Below are 22791 nucleotides of genomic sequence, written 5' to 3' on the forward strand. Positions count from 1 at the left end.
TTCAGATTGCACATCTCACCTGAGCTGGCCAGTTTATATTATAATGCACAATATAGCCTCTGGGCATAGGACAACTACTATGAAATTTATGGCTAAATGATCAGTATCACCACTCCTTAGTAAAAAGCACATGGCAGCCTGCCTGGAGTTTGCCAAAAGGCACCTGAAGGACTCTCAGACCACAAGAAACAAAATTCTCTGGTCTGATGAGACAAAGGTGGAACTCTTTGGCGTGAATGCCAGGCACGTTTGTAGGAAACCAGGCACCATCTCTACAGTGAAGCATGGTGGTGGCAGCATCATGCTGTGGGGATGTTTTTCAGTGGCAGGAACTGGGAGACTAGTCAGGATCAAGGGAAAGATGAATGCAGCAATGTACAGAGACATCCTGGATGAAAACCTGTTCCAGAGTGCTCTTGACCACAGACGAGGGTGACAGTTTATCTTTCAGCAGGACAATGACCCTAAACACACAGCCAAGATATCAAAGGAGTGCCTTCAGGACAACTTTGTGAATTTCCTTGAGTGGCCCAGTCAGAGCCTAGACCTGAATCTGATTAATGTCTCTGGAGGTATCTGAAAATGGCTGTGCACCGATGTGCTGTAAAGAGGAATGGACAAAATTTCCGAAAAATAGGTGCGCCGAGCTTGTAGCATTATATTCAAGAATTGAGGCAAAAGTAAATCAAAGTATTTTGCAAAGGGTGTGAATTTGATTTCTTAGTTTTTTATTTTTAATAAATTTGCGAAAATTTCAATTTTTTTCATTTTGTCATTATGGGGTGTTGTGAGAATTTTGAGGGGAAAAAAAATTATTTACTCCATTTTGGAATAAGGCACAATGAGGAAAAAGTGAAGCATGGAATACTTTCTGGATGCACTGTATGATCGAATACCCTGGGAGATGCTGTGGGAGTATGGAGTGAGGGGGTCCATTCTCAGGGCCATCCAATCTCTATACTCACAAAGCGAAAGCTGTGTTCGGATCCTTGGTAAAGTCAGACTTGCTTCCGGTGAAGGTTGGCCTCCACCTTGTCACCAATCCTGTTTGTGATATTCATGGACAGTATATCAAGGCTTTGTCGGGGGAGTCGGGTCTTCATTTTGGTGGACTGAGGGTCTCATCAGTCCTTTTTGCAGATGATGTGGTGCTATTAGCATAGTATTGTTACAAGTGAACAATGGAGTTTGAGACTGGCCGGAGAAACAGCGCAGCAGGGACAATGTTGCATTTGTTTTACTGTACTGACGAAAAGGGAGCTGAGCCACAAGGTGACGCTCTCGATCTACTGGTCAATCTTCGCTCCTCCTCTCACCTACAGTCATGAGGGTTGGGTCATGACCAAAAGAACTAGATTGCGGCTACAAGCGGCCAAAAGGGGTTTCCTCAGGAGAGTGGCTGGTGTCTCCCTTAGAGATAAGGTGAGAAGCTCAGTTATCCGTAAGAAGCTCGGAGAAGAGCCACTACTTCTTCACATTGACATTTGCCAGCTGAGGTGGTTCAGGCATTTGGTGAGGATGCCTCCCAAGGGAGGTGTTCCAGGCACATCCAGCCGGGAGGAGACCCCAGAGAAGGCCCAGGATTAAGTGGAGAGATTATATCTCCATACTAGCCAAGGGAATACCTTGGGATCATCTAGTCAGAGTTTGGGGTCCCCTATTGGAGCTGTTTCCCCTGCGACCTGACCCCGGATAAGCGGTTGAAGGTGAGTGAGTGATAAGTAACCCCCCCCCCCCCGAAAAAAAAACACCCACACACGTAAACGGATTACAAACAGATTATAATAAAAATAATAAAAAATTGAGGCAATGACACAAAGAGGAAGATGATTGTTATGCATTTTTATTTTGTTTTTCTTTAGAATACAAAACAAGAACCAAAAATCACAAAAGTAACATTTACAAAACAGATTGTTTAACTGAGGCAACATTGAAAAAGCTAGTCTGAGACAGCGATATAGTCACGTTAGCCTGGAACTTTGAGGTAAAACAGCGAGCGATGTCAAAAAGGTATCTGTTGAATTAGTGCTTTCTTTCAGTAGTGCTATTCACACATTTACTTTTCTTAAGTCAAACATCAGCAGTGAATTCATGATGTAGTGCTTCAGATCTACTCGGGAAGAACAAACTGGGATATGTTGGTCAAACACTGTAGGCGTATGTTCCACTTATGGCACACCATTTTTTAATGGTTTTTATTTTCCTCTCCTTTCTCACTCACTCACACACATACTTTGCTCAATTTCATCCAACAGGCGAAAAATCATTTCCACCATCTTCTGCTGCTTTTCTCCCACTGGAAACATTTCTGGCTACAATAAGTACTCTGTTCAATTTCTATCAGCTCCAGGTGTTTCAATACAGGACTGAAACCGGTTTCAAGCCTTTGGAAAAGCTGGGGAGAGCTCAGAATGATTAAGTGTTGGAATGGCTGTCAGAGGCACAAAAATCCTATCTTTTCCCAAAAAATATTAAGACAAAATGCACAGCATCACAGAGAAATGATAAAAACCTTGTAGCATCACTTATCCAAACACAAAGCAGTGAAAATAGTACAAGTTAGTCTGCGCTTTGTTGCAGAGTTACATTTTTTGCATGAACAAACACTGAATCTTTTTTTCACATTTAGGACATAGTCACTGCTGATTATTTTGTTTCCTTTGGATGTGTGCATTTTGTTGGTTTTGCATGTCACAGCAGGTAGATTGAGCTAGCATGACTTCATATCTATACACACACACACACACTCACTCAAATTCATCATGTTACCTCCAAAAACAAAACAACCAAAAAAATACAACTGAAAAACAAATCCAAGCTCCCTTTTCACCATGTAAAGAATAGAAGATATAAAAATCTGCATGACAGTCCACAAAAAAGTGTGCATGGAGGCTTTAGACATTTGATGTGAGATATGCAGTAGTTTGCAGAGATGCTGGCGCTGGGGTGACAGGTAAGTGCAGCCTTATGTCATTAATAAGAGGGTCATGAGGGATGAGGGTGGGCCTATTCTGCACCCCCTTACTATCAATGGGCCTCTGTCTATGTAGTTGAGAATCAAATTCACATTTTGCTGGAAGTAGAACTGGTTGCAGACACCAGCAGGGCAGGTCATCACCAATAGCGAGAAACACTGGAGTAGAGTGTGAATGCATAACTACCATCTTCTGACCTGCAGAGAGAACAATGTGCTGGGTATGAAAGTGATTAATCTGCTGCTCACATTACAGAACTGTGACAAAAACACTACACCTAAAAATATATCTGATTTTGACATGCATTATATGTACACGTCATTACACTGAATCCATTAGGGGTGTCCAACCTTTTTTGAACCAAGATATACTTTTAAAGTTGAAAGTGTATCGATATCTACCAAGCCATAGCGTCACCACAAAATAATCATTTTTTAGCACAAATAAAGCTTTAACAATAATAATACATTATTGAAATTAATGTATATGGTGCAAAGAATAAGCACAAGTAGGCCTCAGACTGGCCCGTAACAACAAATGATGTAATCGCCTAATTTGCATAACTGTTTTTTCCCCTTAATTTGCGTTCTCTTTCATTCAGTTAAATTTTATGTTTATTTTTCTTTTCTTCTTCAGACCTTTCAAGTAGGCACGTGGTTTACATTTGCACTGAAAGGCTTGCACCTAAACTTTCACTGTACTGGTTACAATGACAAAGAATCTGACGCTGTAGGAGAGAAGAATAACATTCTCGCAGTCATCGTGACGTCACACGTGACGTAATTTCTAGGCGCCATTTTTGTTTGGGGAAAATGTGAGCACGTCCACAAAGTTCTTTGCTTCCAAGTTTGTTTTTTTGATGATGTATCGATACGAAGAGAATTTGCCACCTGAGGCACGGAATCGATACAGAAAGAAGCTGGAGTTGACAGGAATCCAAAAATACCCATATAAGATTATTGCAGACTGGTTAGAGGATCCTAAACAATGGCCAGAGATTGATTACAAAGACATCTACACATACTTCATCATGAGTATTCTTTTATGTACCTATATACATAAAGGGCTACGTGTATCTGTCTGTCCGGGATAAACTCGCAAACTATAATATGTAGCCCTAAAATATATATATATATATATATATATATATATATATATATATAATATATATATATATATATATATATATATATATATTGAATCCTCATGACACGGGAACAAACTGGTACTATTTTTTTTTTTTTTAAAGTTGAACTAAAAATTACCCCCAAAATAGTCGTCTGTGGGTATGACCAGGCAGATTAAAATTTCCAGCCCTGTATATGTGTTGGCCATATATGTATATGTCTCACTGCGGTACTGTATCACTTCCTGTTCCGGAGCACAGCGGTGTTTTGCTGTATCTGTTAGCTGTTTAATCTGCGCAGTTAGACTGATCTAGTTATCTAGATAACGATTTGTTTCCCAGTGTAATCTTCACGTGCCTTAACTAAAGCACTCCTTCTGCTGAATCACCTCTAAATTATTTACACATTATTCACTTTGCGTGTTTTTAGGAATCCGCTAGCTTAGTGCAGCTACTAGCTCTTAGCTGATTTAGCATGGCGGCTTCTCCTGTCTCTCCCGCACTTTTCTGCTCTGGGTGTGAAATGTTTAGTTATTCCTCGGCCTCCTTTAGCAGTAACGGTACTTGTAATAAGTGTAGCTTATTCATAGCTTTGGAGGCCAGGCTGGGCGAATTGTAGACTCGGCTCCGCACCGTGGAAAATTCTACAGCTAGCCAGGCCCCTGTAGTCGGTGCGGACCAAGGTAGCTTAGCCGCCGTTAGTTCCCCTCTGGCAGATCCCGAGCAGCCGGGAAAGCAGGCCGACTGGGTGACTGTGAGGAGGAAGCGTAGTTCTAAACAGAAGCCCCGTGTACACCGCCAACCCGTTCACATTTCTAACCGTTTTTCCCCACTCGACGACACACCCCGCCGGGATCAAACTCTGGTTATTGCCGACTGTTTTGAGAAATGTTGAAGTTAGCGACACCAGCAACCATAGTCAATTGTCTTCCGGGGGCCAGAGCAGGCGACATTGAAGGAAATTTGAAACTACGGGCTAAGGCTAAGCGTAATTTGGTAAGATTGTAATTCACCGTCGGCAAGTAATGACACCACGGTTACGCCAATCGGGGTCACTAAAATTAAACATTGAATCAGTGTGTAACTTTGCAAAAACAATGTCGGACTCTGTAGTTTCTCTGGGCCCTCCCCAATCGGACGGGAGTAACATGTTTAGCCGCATGTTCTCCTTGAATTGCTGGCTGTCTGAGTGGTGTCCAAAAATGAGGGGGCTTCATAGATAATTGGCAAAGCTTCTGGGGAAAACCTGTCTTGTTAGGAGAGACAGCATCCATCCCACTTTGGATGGAGCAGCTCTCATTTCTAGAAATCTGGCCAATTTTCTTAAATCCTCCAAACCGTGACTATCCAGGGTTGGGACCAGGAAGCAGAGTTGTAGTCTTACACACCTCTCTGCAGCTTCTCTCCCCCTGCCATCCCCTCATTACCCCATCCCCGTAGAGACGGTGTCTGCTCCCAGACCACCAATAACCAGCAAAAATCTATTTAAGCATAAAAATTCAAAAAGAAAAAATAATATAGCACCTTCAACTGCACCACAGACTAAAACAGTTAAATGTGGTCTATTAAACATTAGGTCTCTCTCTTCTAAGTCCCTGTTGGTAAATGATATAATAATTGATCAACATATTGATTTATTCTGCCTTACAGAAACCTGGTTACAGCAGGATGAATATGTTAGTTTAAATGAGTCAACACCCCCGAGTCACACTAACTGTCAGAATGCTTGTAGCACTGGCCGAGGCGGAGGATTAGCAGCAATCTTCCATTCCAGCTTAATAATTAATCAAAAACCCAGACAGAGCTTTAATTCATTTGAAAGCTTGTCTCTTAGTCTTGTCCATCCAAATTGGAAGTCCCAAAAACCAGTTTTATTTGTTATTATCTATCGTCCACCTGGTTGTTACTGTGAGTTTCTCTGTGAATTTTCAGACCTTTTGTCTGACTTAGTGCTTAGCTCAGATAAGATAATTATAGTGGGCGATTTTAACATCCACACAGATGCTGAGAATGACAGCCTCAAAACTGCATTTAATCTATTATTAGACTCAATTGGCTTTGCTCAAAATGTAAATGAGTCCACCCACCACTTTAACCATATCTTAGATCTTGTTCTGACTTATGGTATGGAAATAGAAGACTTAACAGTATTCCCTGAAAACTCCCTTCTGTCTGATCATTTCTTAATAACATTTACATTTACTCTGATGGACTACCCAGCAGTGGGGAATAAGTTTCATTACAGTAGAAGTCTTTCAGAAAGCGCTGTAACTAGGTTTAAGGATATGATTCCTTCTTTATGTTCTCTAATGCCATATACCAACACAGTGCAGAGTAGCTACCTAAACTCTGTAAGTGAGATAGAGTATCTCGTCAATAGTTTTACATCCTCATTGAAGACAACTTTGGATGCTGTAGCTCCTCTGAAAGAGAGAGCTTTAAATCAGAAGTGCCTGACTCCATGGTATAACTCACAAACTCGTAGCTTAAAGCAGATAACCCGTACGTTGGAGAGGAAATGGCGTCTCACTAATTTAGAAGATCTTCACTTAGCCTGGAAAAAGAGTCTGTTGCTCTATAAAAAAAAAGCCCTCCGTAAAGCTAGGACATCTTTTTACTCATCACTAATTGAAGAAAATAAGAACAACCCCAGGTTTCTTTTCAGCACTGTAGCCAGGCTGACAAAGAGTCAGAGTTCTATTGAGCTGAGTATTCCATTAACTTTAACTAGTAATGACTTCATGACTTTCTTTGCTAACAAAATTTTAACTATTAGAGAAAAAATTACTCATAACCATCCCAAAGACGTATCGTTATCTTTGGCTGCTTTCAGTGATGCCGGTATTTGGTTAGACTCTCTCTCCGATTGTTCTGTCTGAGTTATTTTCATTAGTTACTTCATCCAAACCATCAACATGTCTATTAGACCCCATTCCTACCAGGCTGCTCAAGGAAGCCCTACCATTATTTAATGCTTCGATCTTAAATATGATCAATCTATCTTTGTTAGTTGGCTATGTACCACAGGCTTTTAAGGTGGCAGTAATTAAACCATTACTTAAAAAGCCATCACTTGACCCAGCTATCTTAGCTAATTATAGGCCAATCTCCAACCTTCCTTTTCTCTCAAAAATTCTTGAAAGGGTAGTTGTAAAACAGCTAACTGATCATCTGCAGAGGAATGGTCTATTTGAAGAGTTTCAGTCAGGTTTTAGAATTCATCATAGTACAGAAACAGCATTAGTGAAGGTTACAAATGATCTTCTTATGGTCTCGGACAGTGGACTCATCTCTGTGCTTGTTCTGTTAGACCTCAGTGCTGCTTTTGATACTGTTGACCATAAAATTTTATTACAGAGATTAGAGCATGCCATAGGTATTAAAGGCACTGCGCTGCGGTGGTTGAATCATATTTGTCTAATAGATTACAATTTGTTCATGTAAATGGGGAATCTTCTTCACAGACTAAAGTTAATTATGGAGTTCCACAAGGTTCTGTGCTAGGACCAATTTTATTCACTTTATACATGTTTCCCTTAGGCAGTATTATTAGACGGTATTGCTTAAATTTTCATTGTTACGCAGATGATACCCAGCTTTATCTATCCATGAAGCCAGAGGACACACACCAATTAGCTAAACTGCAGGATTGTATTACAGACATAAAGACATGGATGACCTCTAATTTCCTGCTTTTAAACTCAGATAAAACTGAAGTTATTGTACTTGGCCCCACAAATCTTAGTAACATGGTGTCTAACCAGATCCTTACTCTGGATGGCATTACCCTGAACTCTAGTAATACTGTGAGAAATCTTGGAGTCATTTTTGATCAGGATATGTCATTCAAAGCGCATATTAAACAAATATGTAGGACTGCTTTTTTGCATTTACGCAATATCTCTAAAATTAGAAAGGTCTTGTCTCAGAGTGATGCTGAAAAACTAATTCATGCATTTATTTCCTCTAGGCTGGACTATTGTAATTCATTATTATCAGGTTGTCCTAAAAGTTCCCTAAAAAGCCTTCAGTTAATTCAAAATGCTGCAGCTAGAGTACTAACGGGGACTAGAAGGAGAGAGCATATCTCACCCATATTGGCCTCTCTTCATTGGCTTCCTGTTAATTCTAGAATAGAATTTAAAATTCTTCTTCTTACTTATAAGGTTTTGAATAATCAGATCCCATCTTATCTTAGGGACCTCGTAGTACCATATCACCCCAATAGAGCGCTTCGCTCTCAGACTGCAGGCTTACTTGTAGTTCCTAGGGTTTGTAAGAGTAGAATGGGAGGCAGAGCCTTCAGCTTTCAGGCTCCTCTCCTGTGGAACCAGCTCCCAATTCAGATCAGGGAGACAGACACCCTCTCTACTTTTAAGATTAGGCTTAAAACTTTCCTTTTTGCTAAAGCTTATAGTTAGGGCTGGATCAGGTGACCCTGAACCATCCCTTAGTTATGCTGCTATAGACGTAGACTGCTGGGGGGTTCCCATGATGCACTGTTTCTTTCTCTTTTTGCTCTGTATGCACCACTCTGCATTTAATCATTAGTGATTGATCTCTGCTCTCTTCCACAGCATGTCTTTTTCCTGGTTCTCTCCCTCAGCCCCAACCAGTCCCAGCAGAAGACTGCCCCTCCCTGAGCCTGGTTCTGCTGGAGGTTTCTTCCTGTTAAAAGGGAGTTTTTCCTTCCCACTGTAGCCAAGTGCTTGCTCACAGGGGGTCGTTTTGACCGTTGGGGTTTTACATAATTATTGTATGGCCTTGCCTTACAATATAAAGCGCCTTGGGGCAACTGTTTGTTGTGATTTGGCGCTATAAAAAAAAAATTGATTGATTTGTTTATTTAATCCATTTCTTCAGCTACTTTATGTTCTCAACTGTTAAGCACCTGACTGTCCTGTTTTGTTTGTAAAATTGCAATGTAAAAACAGTGAAATACACCACTACCTCAATTTTGATTCATTGATATTTACATTTACTGTTACCTACCTTTTGTGTGTAATTTTGTTATAAAATTGATTGCAAAACAAAGTCTGCATGAAGGACTTCAAATGTGTTTGTCTTTTAACCAAGTATTTCCACTTAGTTTGGGGAGTCCACCTCATAGTTCTGCTGGACAAACTGTAGCCCATTAACTATTATATTTATAAGACATCAGCATTACAAAAACAAATGTTGGGCAGTTTTGATTAAAGTGATTGGCATTTGGCTTATGTCTAAAACAGGTTAACCCGGGCAGTGCATATATACATATATATATATATACATATACATATATATATATATACATACATATATATATACACACACACACACAGTGAGGAAAATAAGTATTTGAACACCCTGCGGTTTTGCAAGTTCTCCCACTTAAAAAATCATGGAGGGGTCTGAAATTTTCATCTTAGGTGCATGTCCACTGTGAGAGACAATCTAAAAAAAAAAAAAAAAAAAAAATCCGGAAACTTACGCTGACATTGTTTAACCGTCATCCAGCTTCGTTTCTGCAGCTGGTGCTTTGTCAGAATTTTCAAATTGTTGAAAAATGTGAACGGATCCTGACGACCTCAATTCACACACACAAAAAGTACTAGACATGGACCGATAACCGGTTACACAGTATACCGTAGTATGAAAAAGCCACGGTATCAAAACCACTAAAATATTCCGTTATACCGTCCCTATGGAATGAACGGGTTATGAGAATTCTTGACAGGCAGAGCGGAGGCAGCACTGCCCCCTTCCCCCTGGCGTGCACCTCTGTCTCAGTTTACAAACAGGCAGCTAACGTTAGCTAGCTCTGCATCATGGCTGAAGGAGGCGAAGCCTGCACTGAACTTTTCTCTCTGTCTAAAAGGACCAAGTCGGCTGTATGGGATTACTTTGGCTACTGATTTAATAGGATAAGTTGCTGGCTTTTTAGTTTTATTTTCCATGGAATAGCCCTTCAAATTGGACTCGGAGCAATTCAAGATACCCGCAAAGGATTACACGGAAGGAGTAAACTTTATCCCATCTTTGAAACCACAGAAGTACAAGCTGTGGACTCAATTTGTGCTTGTGGTCGACCAAATTTCTCCCACCAACATGTCAAGGACAAATACATCTATTATAAGCACTTTGTTGGTGAAACTGGGCCAATATTGAGCATCCACAGTTCCAGACCTTACTCCAGCCACGTTTCTCCCTAAGCAAGTAAGTCATGTTTCCCACGGGGTAGATACTACATATCTAAAAGAGAGACTAACATTTTGGTATAGAGGTATAGTGCTCGTAGCGGTAGACACTGCGCCAATTAGTGTGCCTGAATCATGCCCGCTTCATATGCAAGTAGCCATAATGTTGTTAAAGCACATTTTAAAGCTATACATAATACCGTGAAACTGCAGTATTTTTGCCTACGGTTATCATACCGTCCAAATCTCATACCGGCCCATGCCTACAACATACTTACGAGATGAAATGGGCAGAACACAGATAGCAGGACCAGACTTCAGACTCCATTGTTTATTTTTTTGATACTCCCATCGGCATTTACAGCGACCCTGTTGATTGCAGCGAGCCATTTCTCATGCCTGCATTTTTCAGATGGTATAATATAGAATTGCTATTCGGGATAACTCTTGGTTGGCTGTACAACCCGGAACAACTTTTGGGCATGTTCGAGTTGCTTTTGATGTTACCGAAGTTGCTCTATTCCCCCAAAGATGGTGGCTCGCTTCAGGCTAGGAAGTTCCAAAATGTCCGACTGCGAGAACTGTGGGAGGGACAAAAACTGAGTAAAAACACTCTACATCAGGGGTGCCCAAGTTCGGTCCTCGAGATCTATCTTCCTGACACTCTTAGTTGTCTCCCTGTTCCAACACACCTGAATCCAACGTAAGACTCGTTAAAAGCCTGCTAACGAGTCTTTCATTGGATTCAGGTGTGTTGGCCTTATGCCCTACATAAGAAATACAAATGAACTTTCGGTTGATTCTTGGGCTTTGAGCCAACAAAAGTGACCCCAAAGAGAGACATTCTAGTGGAGTTACTTTTTTTCACCTTTTGTTTGTTTAACTCACTGCTGGCTGACTGACTCCTTTTCCATGCGAGTGGAGGAGACGGTCGGTCTCCTGTGAGTGCTTTGGGACGACAACACCCACTGTTCATTAAATAGAAATATATGCTTTCATATTAGTGTCGCCAAAAGTCTCTAACAACACCAGGAAAAGTCACTAGATTTCTTGCTAATCGCTTTATTGAAAAAAAGTCGCTGGAGGGGTCTGAACAGTTGCTAAATTTAGTGACAAAGTCGCTCTTATTTTTCTATGGTGTTTATTTTTTGGCATTTAACAGCAGCCGGCATCCTCATTGGTGTACCGCTGCCACCTTCTGCATCAATCCTTTATAGCAGCGCTTAATTCTCTCAATGAGTCCAGTTTTTTGTTTTTTTTCATGAGATCGACTGGAACTCAGCCCGCGATCAACCAGTTGGGCACGCCAGCATTAGGTGTAGAATTATTCCACTATTACAACTCACTAGGACAAAGCACAAGTGTCATTACAACATTCCTTCTGACGCAGTTGTTATTTTCATGCAGTGCCCCCTTTATTTTATTTTTTTTTAAATTGCAAGTGGACCTGTGCTCATTTGTGGACCTCTGGGCATACTGGTGTTAAAATCGTATGTGGTCAGTTACAGTGCTGGTGCACTGCTATTGTGAGGCAGCAGAAAGAATAGACCATTGTTACACCGTTTGGTGCATGCTCACTGAGTACTCCAGAAGTCGCACGTGTGGAACGCCTTGGAGCGCAAAGCATTAAGCGAGCAGTTCTCAGACATGCATGCTCCACGTAAGCTACAGTGTTCAGAATAATAGTAGTGCTATGTGACTAAAAAGATTAATCCAGGTTTTGAGTATATTTCTTATTGTTACATGGTAAACAAGGTACCAGTAGAGTCTCACAAATCCAACAAGACCAAGCATTCATGATATGCATACTCTTAAGGCTATGAAATTGGGTTATTAGTAAAAAAAAAAAAAAAAAAAAAAGTAGAAAAGGGGGTGTTCACAATAATAGTAGCATCTGCTGTTGATGCTACAAACTCAAAACTATTATGTTCAAACTGCTTTTTTAGCAATCCTGTGAATCACTAAACTAGTATTTAGTTGTATAACCACAGTTTTTCATGATTTCTTCACATCTGTGAGGCATTAATTTTGTTGGTTTGGAACCAAGATTTTGCTCGTTTACTAGTGTGCTTGGGGTCATTGTCTTGTTGAAACACCCATTTCAAGGGCATGTCCTCTTCAGCATAAGGCAACATGACCTCTTCAAGTATTTTGACATATCCAAACTGATCCATGATACCTGGTATGCGATATATAGACCCAACACCATAGTAGGAGAAACATGCCCATATCATGATGCTTGCACCACCATGCTTCATTGTCTTCACTGTGAACTGTGGCTTGAATTCAGAGTTTGGGGGTCATCTCACAAACTGTCTGCGGCCCTTGGACCCAAAAAGAACAATTTTACTCTCATCAGTCCACAAAATATTCCTCCATTTCTCTTTAGGCCAGTTGATGTGTTCTTTGGCAAATTGAAACCTCTTCTGCATGTCTTTTATTTAACAGAGGGACTTTGCGGGGGATTCTTGCAAATAAATTAGCTTCACACAGGCGTCTTCTAACTGGCACAGCACTTACAGGTAACTCCAGACTGTCTTTGATCATCCTGGAGCTGATCAATGGGTGAGCCTTTGCCATTCTGGTTATTCTCCTATCCATTTTGATGGTTATTTTCCGTTTTCTTCCACATCTGTTTTTTTTTTTTGTCCATTTTAAAGCATTGGAGATCACTGTAGATGTACAGCCTATAATTTTTTTGCACCTGCGTATAAGTTTTCCCCTCTGCAATCAACTTTTTAATCAAACTACGCTGTTCTTCTGAATGTCTTCAACGTCCCATTTTCCTCGGGCTTTCAAAGAGAAAAGCATGTTCAACAGGTGCCGGCTTCATCCTTAAATAGGGGACACCTGATTCACACCTGTTTTTTTCCACAAAATTGACAAACTCAGTGACTGAATGCCACACTACTATTATTGTGAACACCTGCTTTTCTACCTTTTTTTTTTTTTTTTTTTTTACTAATAGCCCAATTTCATAGCCTTAAGAGTGTGCATATCATGAATGCTTGGTCTTGTTGGATTTGTGAGAATCTACTAGTACCTTGTTTCCCATGTAACAATAAGAAATATACTCACAACCTGGACTAATTTCTTTAGTCACATTGCACTACTATTATTCTTAACACTACTGTATATGAACATGGCGGAATCTATAGATAAAACTGCGGCAAATGTCCATAACTTGCCTAAAGAAGGATGGACAAAGTCCCTTAAATGTGCCCCAGATGTGGCAAAGAGAAGTATAAGACTATTTAGGAGAGAATATTGGTGCTGGCAGCTGTAAACCTGCATGCACTGTGTGTGCATATTTTTCACAGCTTTATTTGTGAAAATCATTCAGTATTGCAATAATAAAAATAGCTTGTGTTAAAACTACTGAAATGTCTCGCACAAATGTTTGGGGGGAAGCCACAAAAACAGCGGTGTGTTCCATCACAGAACGTTCTCAGGGAAATTGTAATTAAATTCAATTTATTTCATTTATATAGTGCCAAATCACAACAAAGCTGCTTCAAAGCACTTCACACAAGTAAGGTCTAATTTCACCAAACCCCAGAGCAAGCACGCAGGCGACAGTGGTAAGGAAAAATGCTCTCTGATGATTTGAGGAAGAAACCTCAAGCAGATCAGACTCAAAGGGTGACCCTCCGCTTGGGTCATGCTACTGACAGAATTGACAATACAAACATACAGGAGATTTTGGGAGTCCATTGCTGGTGTCCAGGACGGGAGGCTGGCTGGGAGAGGAGGGGAAGGGGAGATTGTAGCACGCTATGACATGATAAACAATTCGGGTGCTTAAAAAAAAAAACAACAAAAAAAAACACAACAACAACAATTTTCCATTCATTTGTCTAAAGGAATATAGCGTACAGCTCCAGTTGTCATGAAAAGAAAACACCAACTCAATATTTTCAGGTGTTTAAAAACAGTAAAAGGCGCACTGTAAGCAGTGATGCAGCTGAACTTGACCTCACCACTTGGACTTTGTCCCTGCACTCAGAGGTCTTGAGGTCGCTCACTTGCCCTCGTCTATCCCCAGCGGCTCTTTCAGCAGACACCTCCTAACTTTATCGTAAATCAAAGTATCCATATCAGAGGCATCTGCCTTGGATCTGGCAGGAGTTTGGTCTTCCTGAGCACCGGAGAGTCGCTCCTCTATTGTGTTTTAGGTGAATATGCACTTGACATTTAGCCCACACAGGCCAACAACAGAAGTCGGAGTTCACACTTATGTGAGATGTATGCACTGCTGAGCGTGCACATTCAGAGTGCAACAATGGTTTATTTGCACCATAGACCATGAAAAAGCTGCCCTGCATGCGAATGCTCAGTATGTACTTAATGTTAATTAGGACATACCTGGGTAGATCACCTGGTACAACTCGAGGACTACTAAATGTAAAACATATCCCGCTACGTTGCAGAATGTAATAATACAATAACATGCTTTTGGAGGGTGGTATGCATTTTCAGAGGCCCAACGTCCATGCCCAGTAGCCCAAAATGACCGATATTCACCTGAATATTGGGAGCAACACACACTTCTCGCCTTTTCATCTTTTCGTCTGCGGACAGTTCTTGAGCTGCATGCGTTATGACATCATCAGTTTATGCACAGCAGACGGGTATTGGGATACCCGCCCGTTACTGCGGGTAAGTATAGACAGGTAGCATAAATGTAAATCTATGCTACCAGTCCAGCAATGCCTCAGTAAGTGATAATAATAATAATAATAATACAATAACATGCTTTTGGAGGGCAGTATGCATTTTCAGAGGCCCGACATTCATGCCCAGTCACCCAAAATGACAGATATTCGCCCGAGTTAGACAAGGGCGAATTGCGGGCGACTGGCCGTGAATGGAGGGACTCAGAAAATGCATGTCGCACGACAACAGCATGCTATTTGCATTATTATCACTTTTTACTGAGATACACAACACGTACATAAAATGTTGGCTCACTTAACTTTTGTCATGTCGGCTAGCTGCCGTGCGCTGCTCTCCAAATTAGCCAGTGTGTCTTCATCAAGCTGGCTGCTTTAGCTGCTGTTCATTGTCGTACTATCCATGAGAAAATCATCCAGAATATCCATATTGGGACCAACACACACTTCTCGCATTTCATCTTTTCCTTTGCGGACAGTTGTTTTTTCCCCCCCCCCTCTGCGGACAGTTCTTGGGCTGCACGGGCACTATGACGTCATTTGTTTACGCACAGAGGGCGGGTATAGCCAGATACCGTCGACGTAAATCTACGATACCAGCCTAGCAACGCCCCGATAAAGTGATAATAAAAATACAATAACATGCTTTTGGAGGGTGGTATGCATTTTCAGAGGCCAGACGCCCATGCCCAGTCACCGAAAATGACATATTCGCCTGAGTTAGACAAGGGTGAATATCTGTACATTGCAGCAACGGCATGGACGGAGGGACTCTGAAAATGCAGACCGCACAACAACTGGATGTTACCTGCATTATTATCACTTACTGAGATACACAACACGTGGAATCACATTAACATTATTTAATGTCATTTCAAAAACGCATGACACCCAGCAAACACATACATAAAAAGTTGGCTCACTTTAACTTTTGTCATGTTAGCTCCTACTGCGCTGCTCTCCAAATTCGGCAGTGCGTCCTCATCAAGCTGGCTGCTTTGGCTGCTGTTCACTGTAGGACTATCCATGATAAAATCATAAGGAATGTCCATATTGGGGCCAACACATACTTCTCGCCTTTTCATCTTTCCTCTGCGGACAGTTCTTGGGCTGCGCGCACTATGACGTCATCAGTTTATGCACAGCGGGCGGGTATAGCCACGTAGCATAAATGTAAATCTATGCTACCGGCCCAGCAACGCCTCAGTAAGTGATAATAATGTACTGTATTTTGCCTAATATATTGTAAGCCAGTATTAGCACATGTAGCCCCTGGTATAAATTTTAGTTTTCCTGCTAGTTATACAATTCAATATTCAGGTTCGCCTTACATCGGATTGTTCACAATGCACACACGCAGTTTGTACACACAGGGGTGCACATTAGTGCCCATCAACACTCAATCTATTCTTATTGTTTCACTGTCATGTTAAATAATGGTGAAATAATGGAAAAAATAAACATCCCCAAACGGCTTCATGACAGGGTGTTTTAGTGACTGCTCTCCATTTTTGTACTTCAGTGTATTGCAAAGAAATCTGTTAACTAAGTGGTTCCCAACAATGGACCTCAGGGAACCCCTGACCTGTTCCATCTCGCCCCGATCTACCCGAAGTCAGTTAGCTGATTCATGAGTGCTCTGCCAATCAACAGCTAATAGACACCTGAATGAGCTTTTAGCAGCACAGTGAACAATGGAAGATGAGCAGGTCAGGTCCCCCAAGCACCACAGTTGACACACTGCGTTAGCTCACTAAAAAGCCTCCGAATTGAGACTGCAATGTGCCAGGTTGCAGTGCACCCCAGCTTTTAAAAGGTTCATGTGATGGCCAAAACACATCCATGAATAATTCAGTGACAAACATAACCTACTTTTGCCATGTGCCTTACTTTGCCCTCTGATTACACTGTGTGCAAATATCAAAATCGAGCTTTGCAAGCCCCAAACGTACCTGTACCATGCACCACATATAGTCACGCTAGGGAGCTATGTTTTTAATGCCCCTGTGAAAATTGGTTCATTTGAAAGCTCAGCTGTCTGATAAACAATATTTTAAGTACAATCACCAGGTGGTGCCAAAGACATTTCTTAAATCCTACAATGAAAGGAAGTAGAAAATGTATACAAATTATAGTAGTATTTTTTTAATTAGTATTTGTACTACCTTAGAAGTAAAATACTTAAGTAGGTATTTTATAACTTAAAAAAAAATCTTGGAGTGTAAGGGTAATATTAAACTCCATATTGAGCATTTTACACGTCTGTATCTTTAGCTAAAATGTGTATTAAAATAATGTAACTGTATCCCTGAACCACAAGTTCGTGATTCATACTACTGGTTCTTGTGACAGATTTGGTCTGTGAGACCAACAGCAATCTGGCACGCGACCACAAAATGCTCCATTGTAAATGTAAAGGAAAGAGGCTAACCACAAGCACAGATTACTGGACAAGGCAATATTCCCCAACCACTACTGAACTTAATTTATTTGGGGGCAATAAATAAATACACAACCATCTAAACTCAAGTAATAAATGCAATAAACATCTGATCTTATCGCACCAAAACAGGTTTTCAAGCATCTCCCCTTCAGATGGAACAGCCTGCAACTCAATATACCAGTGAGGTTAACTTGAGCTACAGAGTGAAAATTTACAACTAAAGTAGAATTCACTCAAATTACTGCAGTGAGGAAAAAAAAAAAAAAAAAAAACATTTACTAGACTATTTTATTAGTCTGCATATCCAATGTATCAGATTTTAAAACGTCTTACTCACCATGCCCTTTCTTCACCACTGTGGGGGCACATAGCTGTAGCCCGGTGTACCAGGGGCCCGATATGTGGGCACTGTGACCGGGTGTGGGGCAACTGGTGTCGGTGAAGGAGTTGTTAACAACGCACCTGACAAACACAGTTGATAGAGAATACACACAAAGTGCAGCCGCTTTGAAACAGTCATTTACTAAAAGAACAACACATTTTTAATGAAGTATGTTCTCACTGAAAGACACAAATTGGCCCAACATGATAAAGAACTCCACAAGATCCAAAGCTCAAACGACAATAAAATAGACCCCATTGCTCACCAGCAGACATGGCCATGGTGGTGCCGGCCACCATTCCCATGGCAACACCATTGGGGCGTGGAGGTGGGATGGGTGGGGCATACATGGCTGCAGGCATCCCATTTGGCTGGACCACTGTCGTGTGATGGATAACATGAGGCGGTGCAGCATACAGAGGCTGTGTGTAATACGTGCCTTGTTGTGGTGAGGGTATAAGTGCCTAAAATCAAAGCAGAACAGCACTGTTGGAACTCTTCTCCACAGTTTATTGTAAGAGTGGGTGTGGATATTCACAGTAGCCAGGTGCTGAAATTTCAATTATAGGGAGGTTTATTCAGTTTTGAACATTATGGAGTGTCAACACAATTCAATAAAAGACGAAGACTTGAACAATGTCTCTGGTGGCACTGATTATCTGCAGCAGTAAAGTGATAACAAGCAAATGACAATACGGCAAAGCAAATTGATTACACAGCTGCAGGATTTTAAATTTATTAATCTACTTTTAAGCATATTAAAGCTTCAAATAATTATGTGCTTTGGTGGTTACTCTTAAGTTTCTCTGACTAGCTGACTATCAGTTTCCTAAAGCAAATGTTTTAATTTGACAAAGTATGAAAACCCAAGAATATTAAATTTACAACAAGAAAAGCAGAAAAGTAATTTCTGATATGAGAAGTAGGAAGGAGAGAATATTGACTTTTTTTATGACAACCAACTTATGTTGAACGATGTGCACAGCAAATCAACTAAGCATAGTTTCATCTCTAGGGAGCCTTCAAAAGTAATAGCAGTGGGAGAAAAAAAATTTTTAACAATGAAATAATTTCAAATAAAAAAAGGTATGAATTAAACATATACATTCCATCAAAATGGATCATTATAAAAACTTCGTTAATTTACTTTATGTACAGCACCGACATAGGAATATATGAAAAAAAATAAATAAATACACCCATCAGCCACAAAATCATGACCACCTGCCTAATATTGTGAAGGTCCCTCCCACCAAAAACAGCCCTGACTCACTGAGGCATGGACTCCACTGGACACTGCAAGGTACAACCTCTATGAATTGGACTGGTTTAACTGGCACATCTCACATTTTATCCAGCACATCTCATATGAATCTGGTACCATTTCACCAGCTTCCCTTCCTCGGATCACTTTAGATCAGTAGTAACCATCACAGTAAGGGAGCATCCCAAAATAGCTGCACTTTTGGAGATGCTGTGGCCCGGTCGTCTAGCCATCACCATTTGGCTCACGTCAAAGTCACTCAAATCTTTATGTGTCCCCATTTTTCTGCTTCCAACACATCACCTTTGAGGACAACTTGCTGCCTATATCCCACCCACAGACAGATGCCATTGTAATGAGGTATTTAATGTTATTCACTTCAGCTTTCAGTGATCACAATATTATGACTGATCAGTGGAAACATAACAGTTAGTACCTGTCACGTATACTTTTGAATAAAGTGCTGCCTGTGTGCTGATGCCAATAATTTTTGTTAGAACCTGTCCATCATGATATTATAAACATACTGACCTGTGCATAGGGGTTCTGTTGGGGGTAGGTGCTCCTGACAGGATACACAGCTGTAGGGTAAGGGTTTGGCGAGGAGGAATATGGTGGTATGCTACCTGTGTTTGGTGAGCAGGACATTTTGAAAGGAGTGCCTGGAGCATAACCTTAGGATGGTGAAAGATAAGTAACATTGTCATCAAATGTTACTGTAAATATAGTGTCCTTCTATAAACCCAAGATGAGTATTTTGAAAGTGTTCAGCAGTATCTCTCCTTCTTACCACTGGGGAAGGCTGGGTTAGCCCCTGGGTAAATGCTGGGACTGTATCCAGGTGCTGCTGCATAGCCAACAGGAAATCCAGCTTTTAAAAGAAAATATATAAATATATATATATATATATATATTTTTAAACTGGTTTCCTGGTATTTACAACAGAATTTCAATTCACATTACCTGGGTAGCCTATGCCTTTAGAATTAGTAAAAGGGACCCCTGTTGGTGCAGGGCTGTAAACCGGATTCATTATGGCTGCTTACAGATGCTGTAATGAAACAAACATATCATTATTCAGGCCAATGAACACATGCTAACCCAATCGCGTGAATTACCACATGAATGTGATGATATTTTCTTTTGACTCGCCTTCCCTTATGTACAGTCAATCCAATACATGTATATTGGTATCACTTTCTCTGGCAACAAGCTTGTGAACATGTCCTGTTCAATAGAACATTTTCCTGAAGTTAATTTTCCATACCTAAATCCTCAAGTCTGCCAAGGAAAAAGGCAATTTCAGGCATATCCAAGTAAGTCATGCATGAACTCTTGTACTGTAGATGGCACAGATCGAGAGACAAAGGTCTGACCAATGACCTGACTTTAAAGGGGTATAAAATCAATATAAGAGGAGTCCCCAAAATTCTGCCAACTGTTATATAAAGTAGAGATGTTGGTTTATCCACTCCTGCAAATTTTGTTAAAAAAGGCTGATGGCGCGGACCACCATTTGGCGCTAAACTTCCTCAAAATTGGGCAAGTCAAGTTCTTTGGCACCTCCTGGTGGCCAGCGCCATCAAGACCCCAATATTTTTTTCAGTTGCATTTGATAGAGTAGGGCCTATATTTGTTGATAACATTGAAATCTGGTTGGGGTCTTGATGGCGCAGAGGGTTATGGGCCTTTAAATACAGCCAATTTTGCAAAAATGATCAGACTTTGAGCACCCCCTATATTCAGTGCCATCGATCCCCCAACCAAATATGTATATAAGATGAAAGAGTTTGCCTCCCTATGTCATTTGATAGTTAAACTAGCTTGGGGACTTGATAACGCTGAATGTTACACCACTTGAAAGATGGGAATTTAATGAAATATCAGTTTTTGTGTATTCTTGCCTTGAACTTTGCTGACCCCTGGCAAGGTCACCGTTTGGTTTTCAGTCGAGAAATTTTGGGAAAGTTCGTTTCTTGGTAGGTTCCATCTCTGAGCCAAGTTTTGTTGAAATCTGAGTTGGCTTGAATCATACCCTAATGTAAACCTGCCTGAACTTTAAAAATATTGACTCTTAAAGCTGTTACTGGCAATACAAATATATGGGGGATTGCAATGAGTTTATGACTGCAGTAGTTATCCAGTAAAAGAATGCAGTCATTTTCCTGCGTTGTCAATAAAAACACCCCATATCAAGGTTCAAATCAAAAAGGACTGGCCCCAAGCAAGACCTGCTCCATGAGAAGATTTCATGAAACTCAAGATGTGCAGAATTAATTATTAAACACTACCCCAAGATGTACAGTTTAAAATATTATGCAATACGTATGAATACCGCCAATATTTAAAATGATTTTGCTGCATTCATTTAATTTTCTAGCAAAATCAGGATATCAAAACATGTAATCACAGAGCAAACTGCATTAGTGGGCACTCCATTCAAAATAAAACTTTTATTAGAAGTGGCAGAAACTGTGAAATCTGTTTGTCTACCAAAAACAAATAAGCCCTTCTGTCTGAAGCACTACAGTCAAAAAATAAATAAATTTAAAATAAAAATAAGAGCCCCCCGCCACCCCGAGGTTTTTAATGAGTTTGACTCCTTGATCCAAGCAAATGAATAACACAAGGAGTATGACGTAGGCCGCCCCCTAGTGGTGATCAATATACATGACATCATTATGAGTGCCTCCATATTCTCCGCATTCAAAGAAAACGACAACAAAACTGAATTAAAATAAATTATCAGAACAAAGCCAAACTTAAAAAAATAAAGCCCATACGTCTGGCCTGAGTGTTTACACAACATTTTTACAGTGGCAATATTGACAAATACTACTGACAACAAAACTTGATGCAAGCTCTTGCGCACACCTTTGCGCGTCCTTTATTCAAACTGAAAATACAGACAAACATTATTTAATGTAATTAGCTACACTTCACGAACACCCCCCGTGGAGTAAAATAAAACCTTCATCCGAGTTACATATTTAAATTAACTGCGGATTACTGGTTGCAGTGGGTTTCTGATCAAACAAACCATGAATGTAAGGGAACGCTGGATAAAACCGGTCACACTGCGGGGCTTTGTTATCATTAGCTAGCTTAGCTCCTACGTCTGTTTGCCTGCTGGTACGAAGTACGTGTGTTTCCTCACACCGGTGTGTCCCGACGGTACATCAGCCGCAGCCAGCTGCCTGTGTGTGTCCGCATCAAACCACCGGACCGTCCCGGGCAGCAGACGGGCGGACGGGGACAGCTTGTCAACAGGCCGCACAAACACCAACAGGCAGCCTGCCCCAAAACGCACACAACACCTCTCTTATGAGCATAAAAACCATTCACATTACTTACTATCAACCGCTTCGCCCGTCCGTCAGTTCGCTGTTTTCGTCTTCTCGCATAAAAACCCAATAAAGCAGCTAATGTTGCTGCCAACAGATGCTGAACTCTTTTGAGCTAGGCGCGTCACTTCCGTGTGGTGTCACGTGAGCGCCAATATTAAATTAAACTGAAAGTAAGATTTTTTTTTTTTTCGCCCATTTGATGCCCCTCCTCCACCCCCTTTTTATTGGCATGTCAACACAGAATTAGTTCCAACAAAAGTCAATTATGTGAGCTATATTTTTTTCCCATAGTAGTAATAGTAATAATAATAATTTATTTGTAAGTGCACTGGCCAGTAGAATAACACACAACCACAATTGTAAATGATCATGCAATATTAAAATGATTGGAAACATAATACTCAT

At 40.7% G+C, this 22791-nt stretch overlaps 1 protein-coding gene across 1 annotated transcript; it reads right to left on the reverse strand.

Moving 5' to 3' along the window:
- Positions 1–1826: 1826 nt before the first annotated feature.
- fam168b (family with sequence similarity 168 member B) lies at positions 1827–22535 on the reverse strand. Its single transcript, XM_034171514.1, has 7 exons — positions 22394–22535; positions 20003–20090; positions 19830–19910; positions 19571–19713; positions 18041–18239; positions 17731–17855; positions 1827–3172 (listed from the first exon to the last, which is right to left on the reverse strand). Exons 2-6 carry the CDS (start codon positions 20070–20072, stop codon positions 17743–17745), a joined length of 606 nt encoding a protein of 201 aa, XP_034027405.1. The 5' UTR covers positions 20073–20090; positions 22394–22535; the 3' UTR covers positions 1827–3172; positions 17731–17742.
- Between the last annotated feature and the right edge of the window lie 256 nt (positions 22536–22791).

The sequence above is a fragment of the Thalassophryne amazonica genome, chromosome 1 (genome assembly GCF_902500255.1).
Source record: "Thalassophryne amazonica chromosome 1, fThaAma1.1, whole genome shotgun sequence".
Lineage (NCBI taxonomy): Eukaryota > Metazoa > Chordata > Actinopteri > Batrachoidiformes > Batrachoididae > Thalassophryne > Thalassophryne amazonica.

Bases quoted from the DNA above. Each gene is read 5' to 3' on its own strand.
- fam168b (XM_034171514.1), bottom strand. From the start codon at position 20,072: ATGAATCCGGTTTACAGCCCTGCACCAACAGGGGTCCCTTTTACTAAT. The intron at 19,911-20,002 runs GTAATGTGAATT...TTCTTTTAAAAG, and splicing joins TAAAGGCATAGGCTACCCAG to CTGGATTTCCTGTTGGCTAT. The intron at 19,714-19,829 runs GTAAGAAGGAGA...CACCATCCTAAG, and splicing joins TAACCCAGCCTTCCCCAGTG to GTTATGCTCCAGGCACTCCT.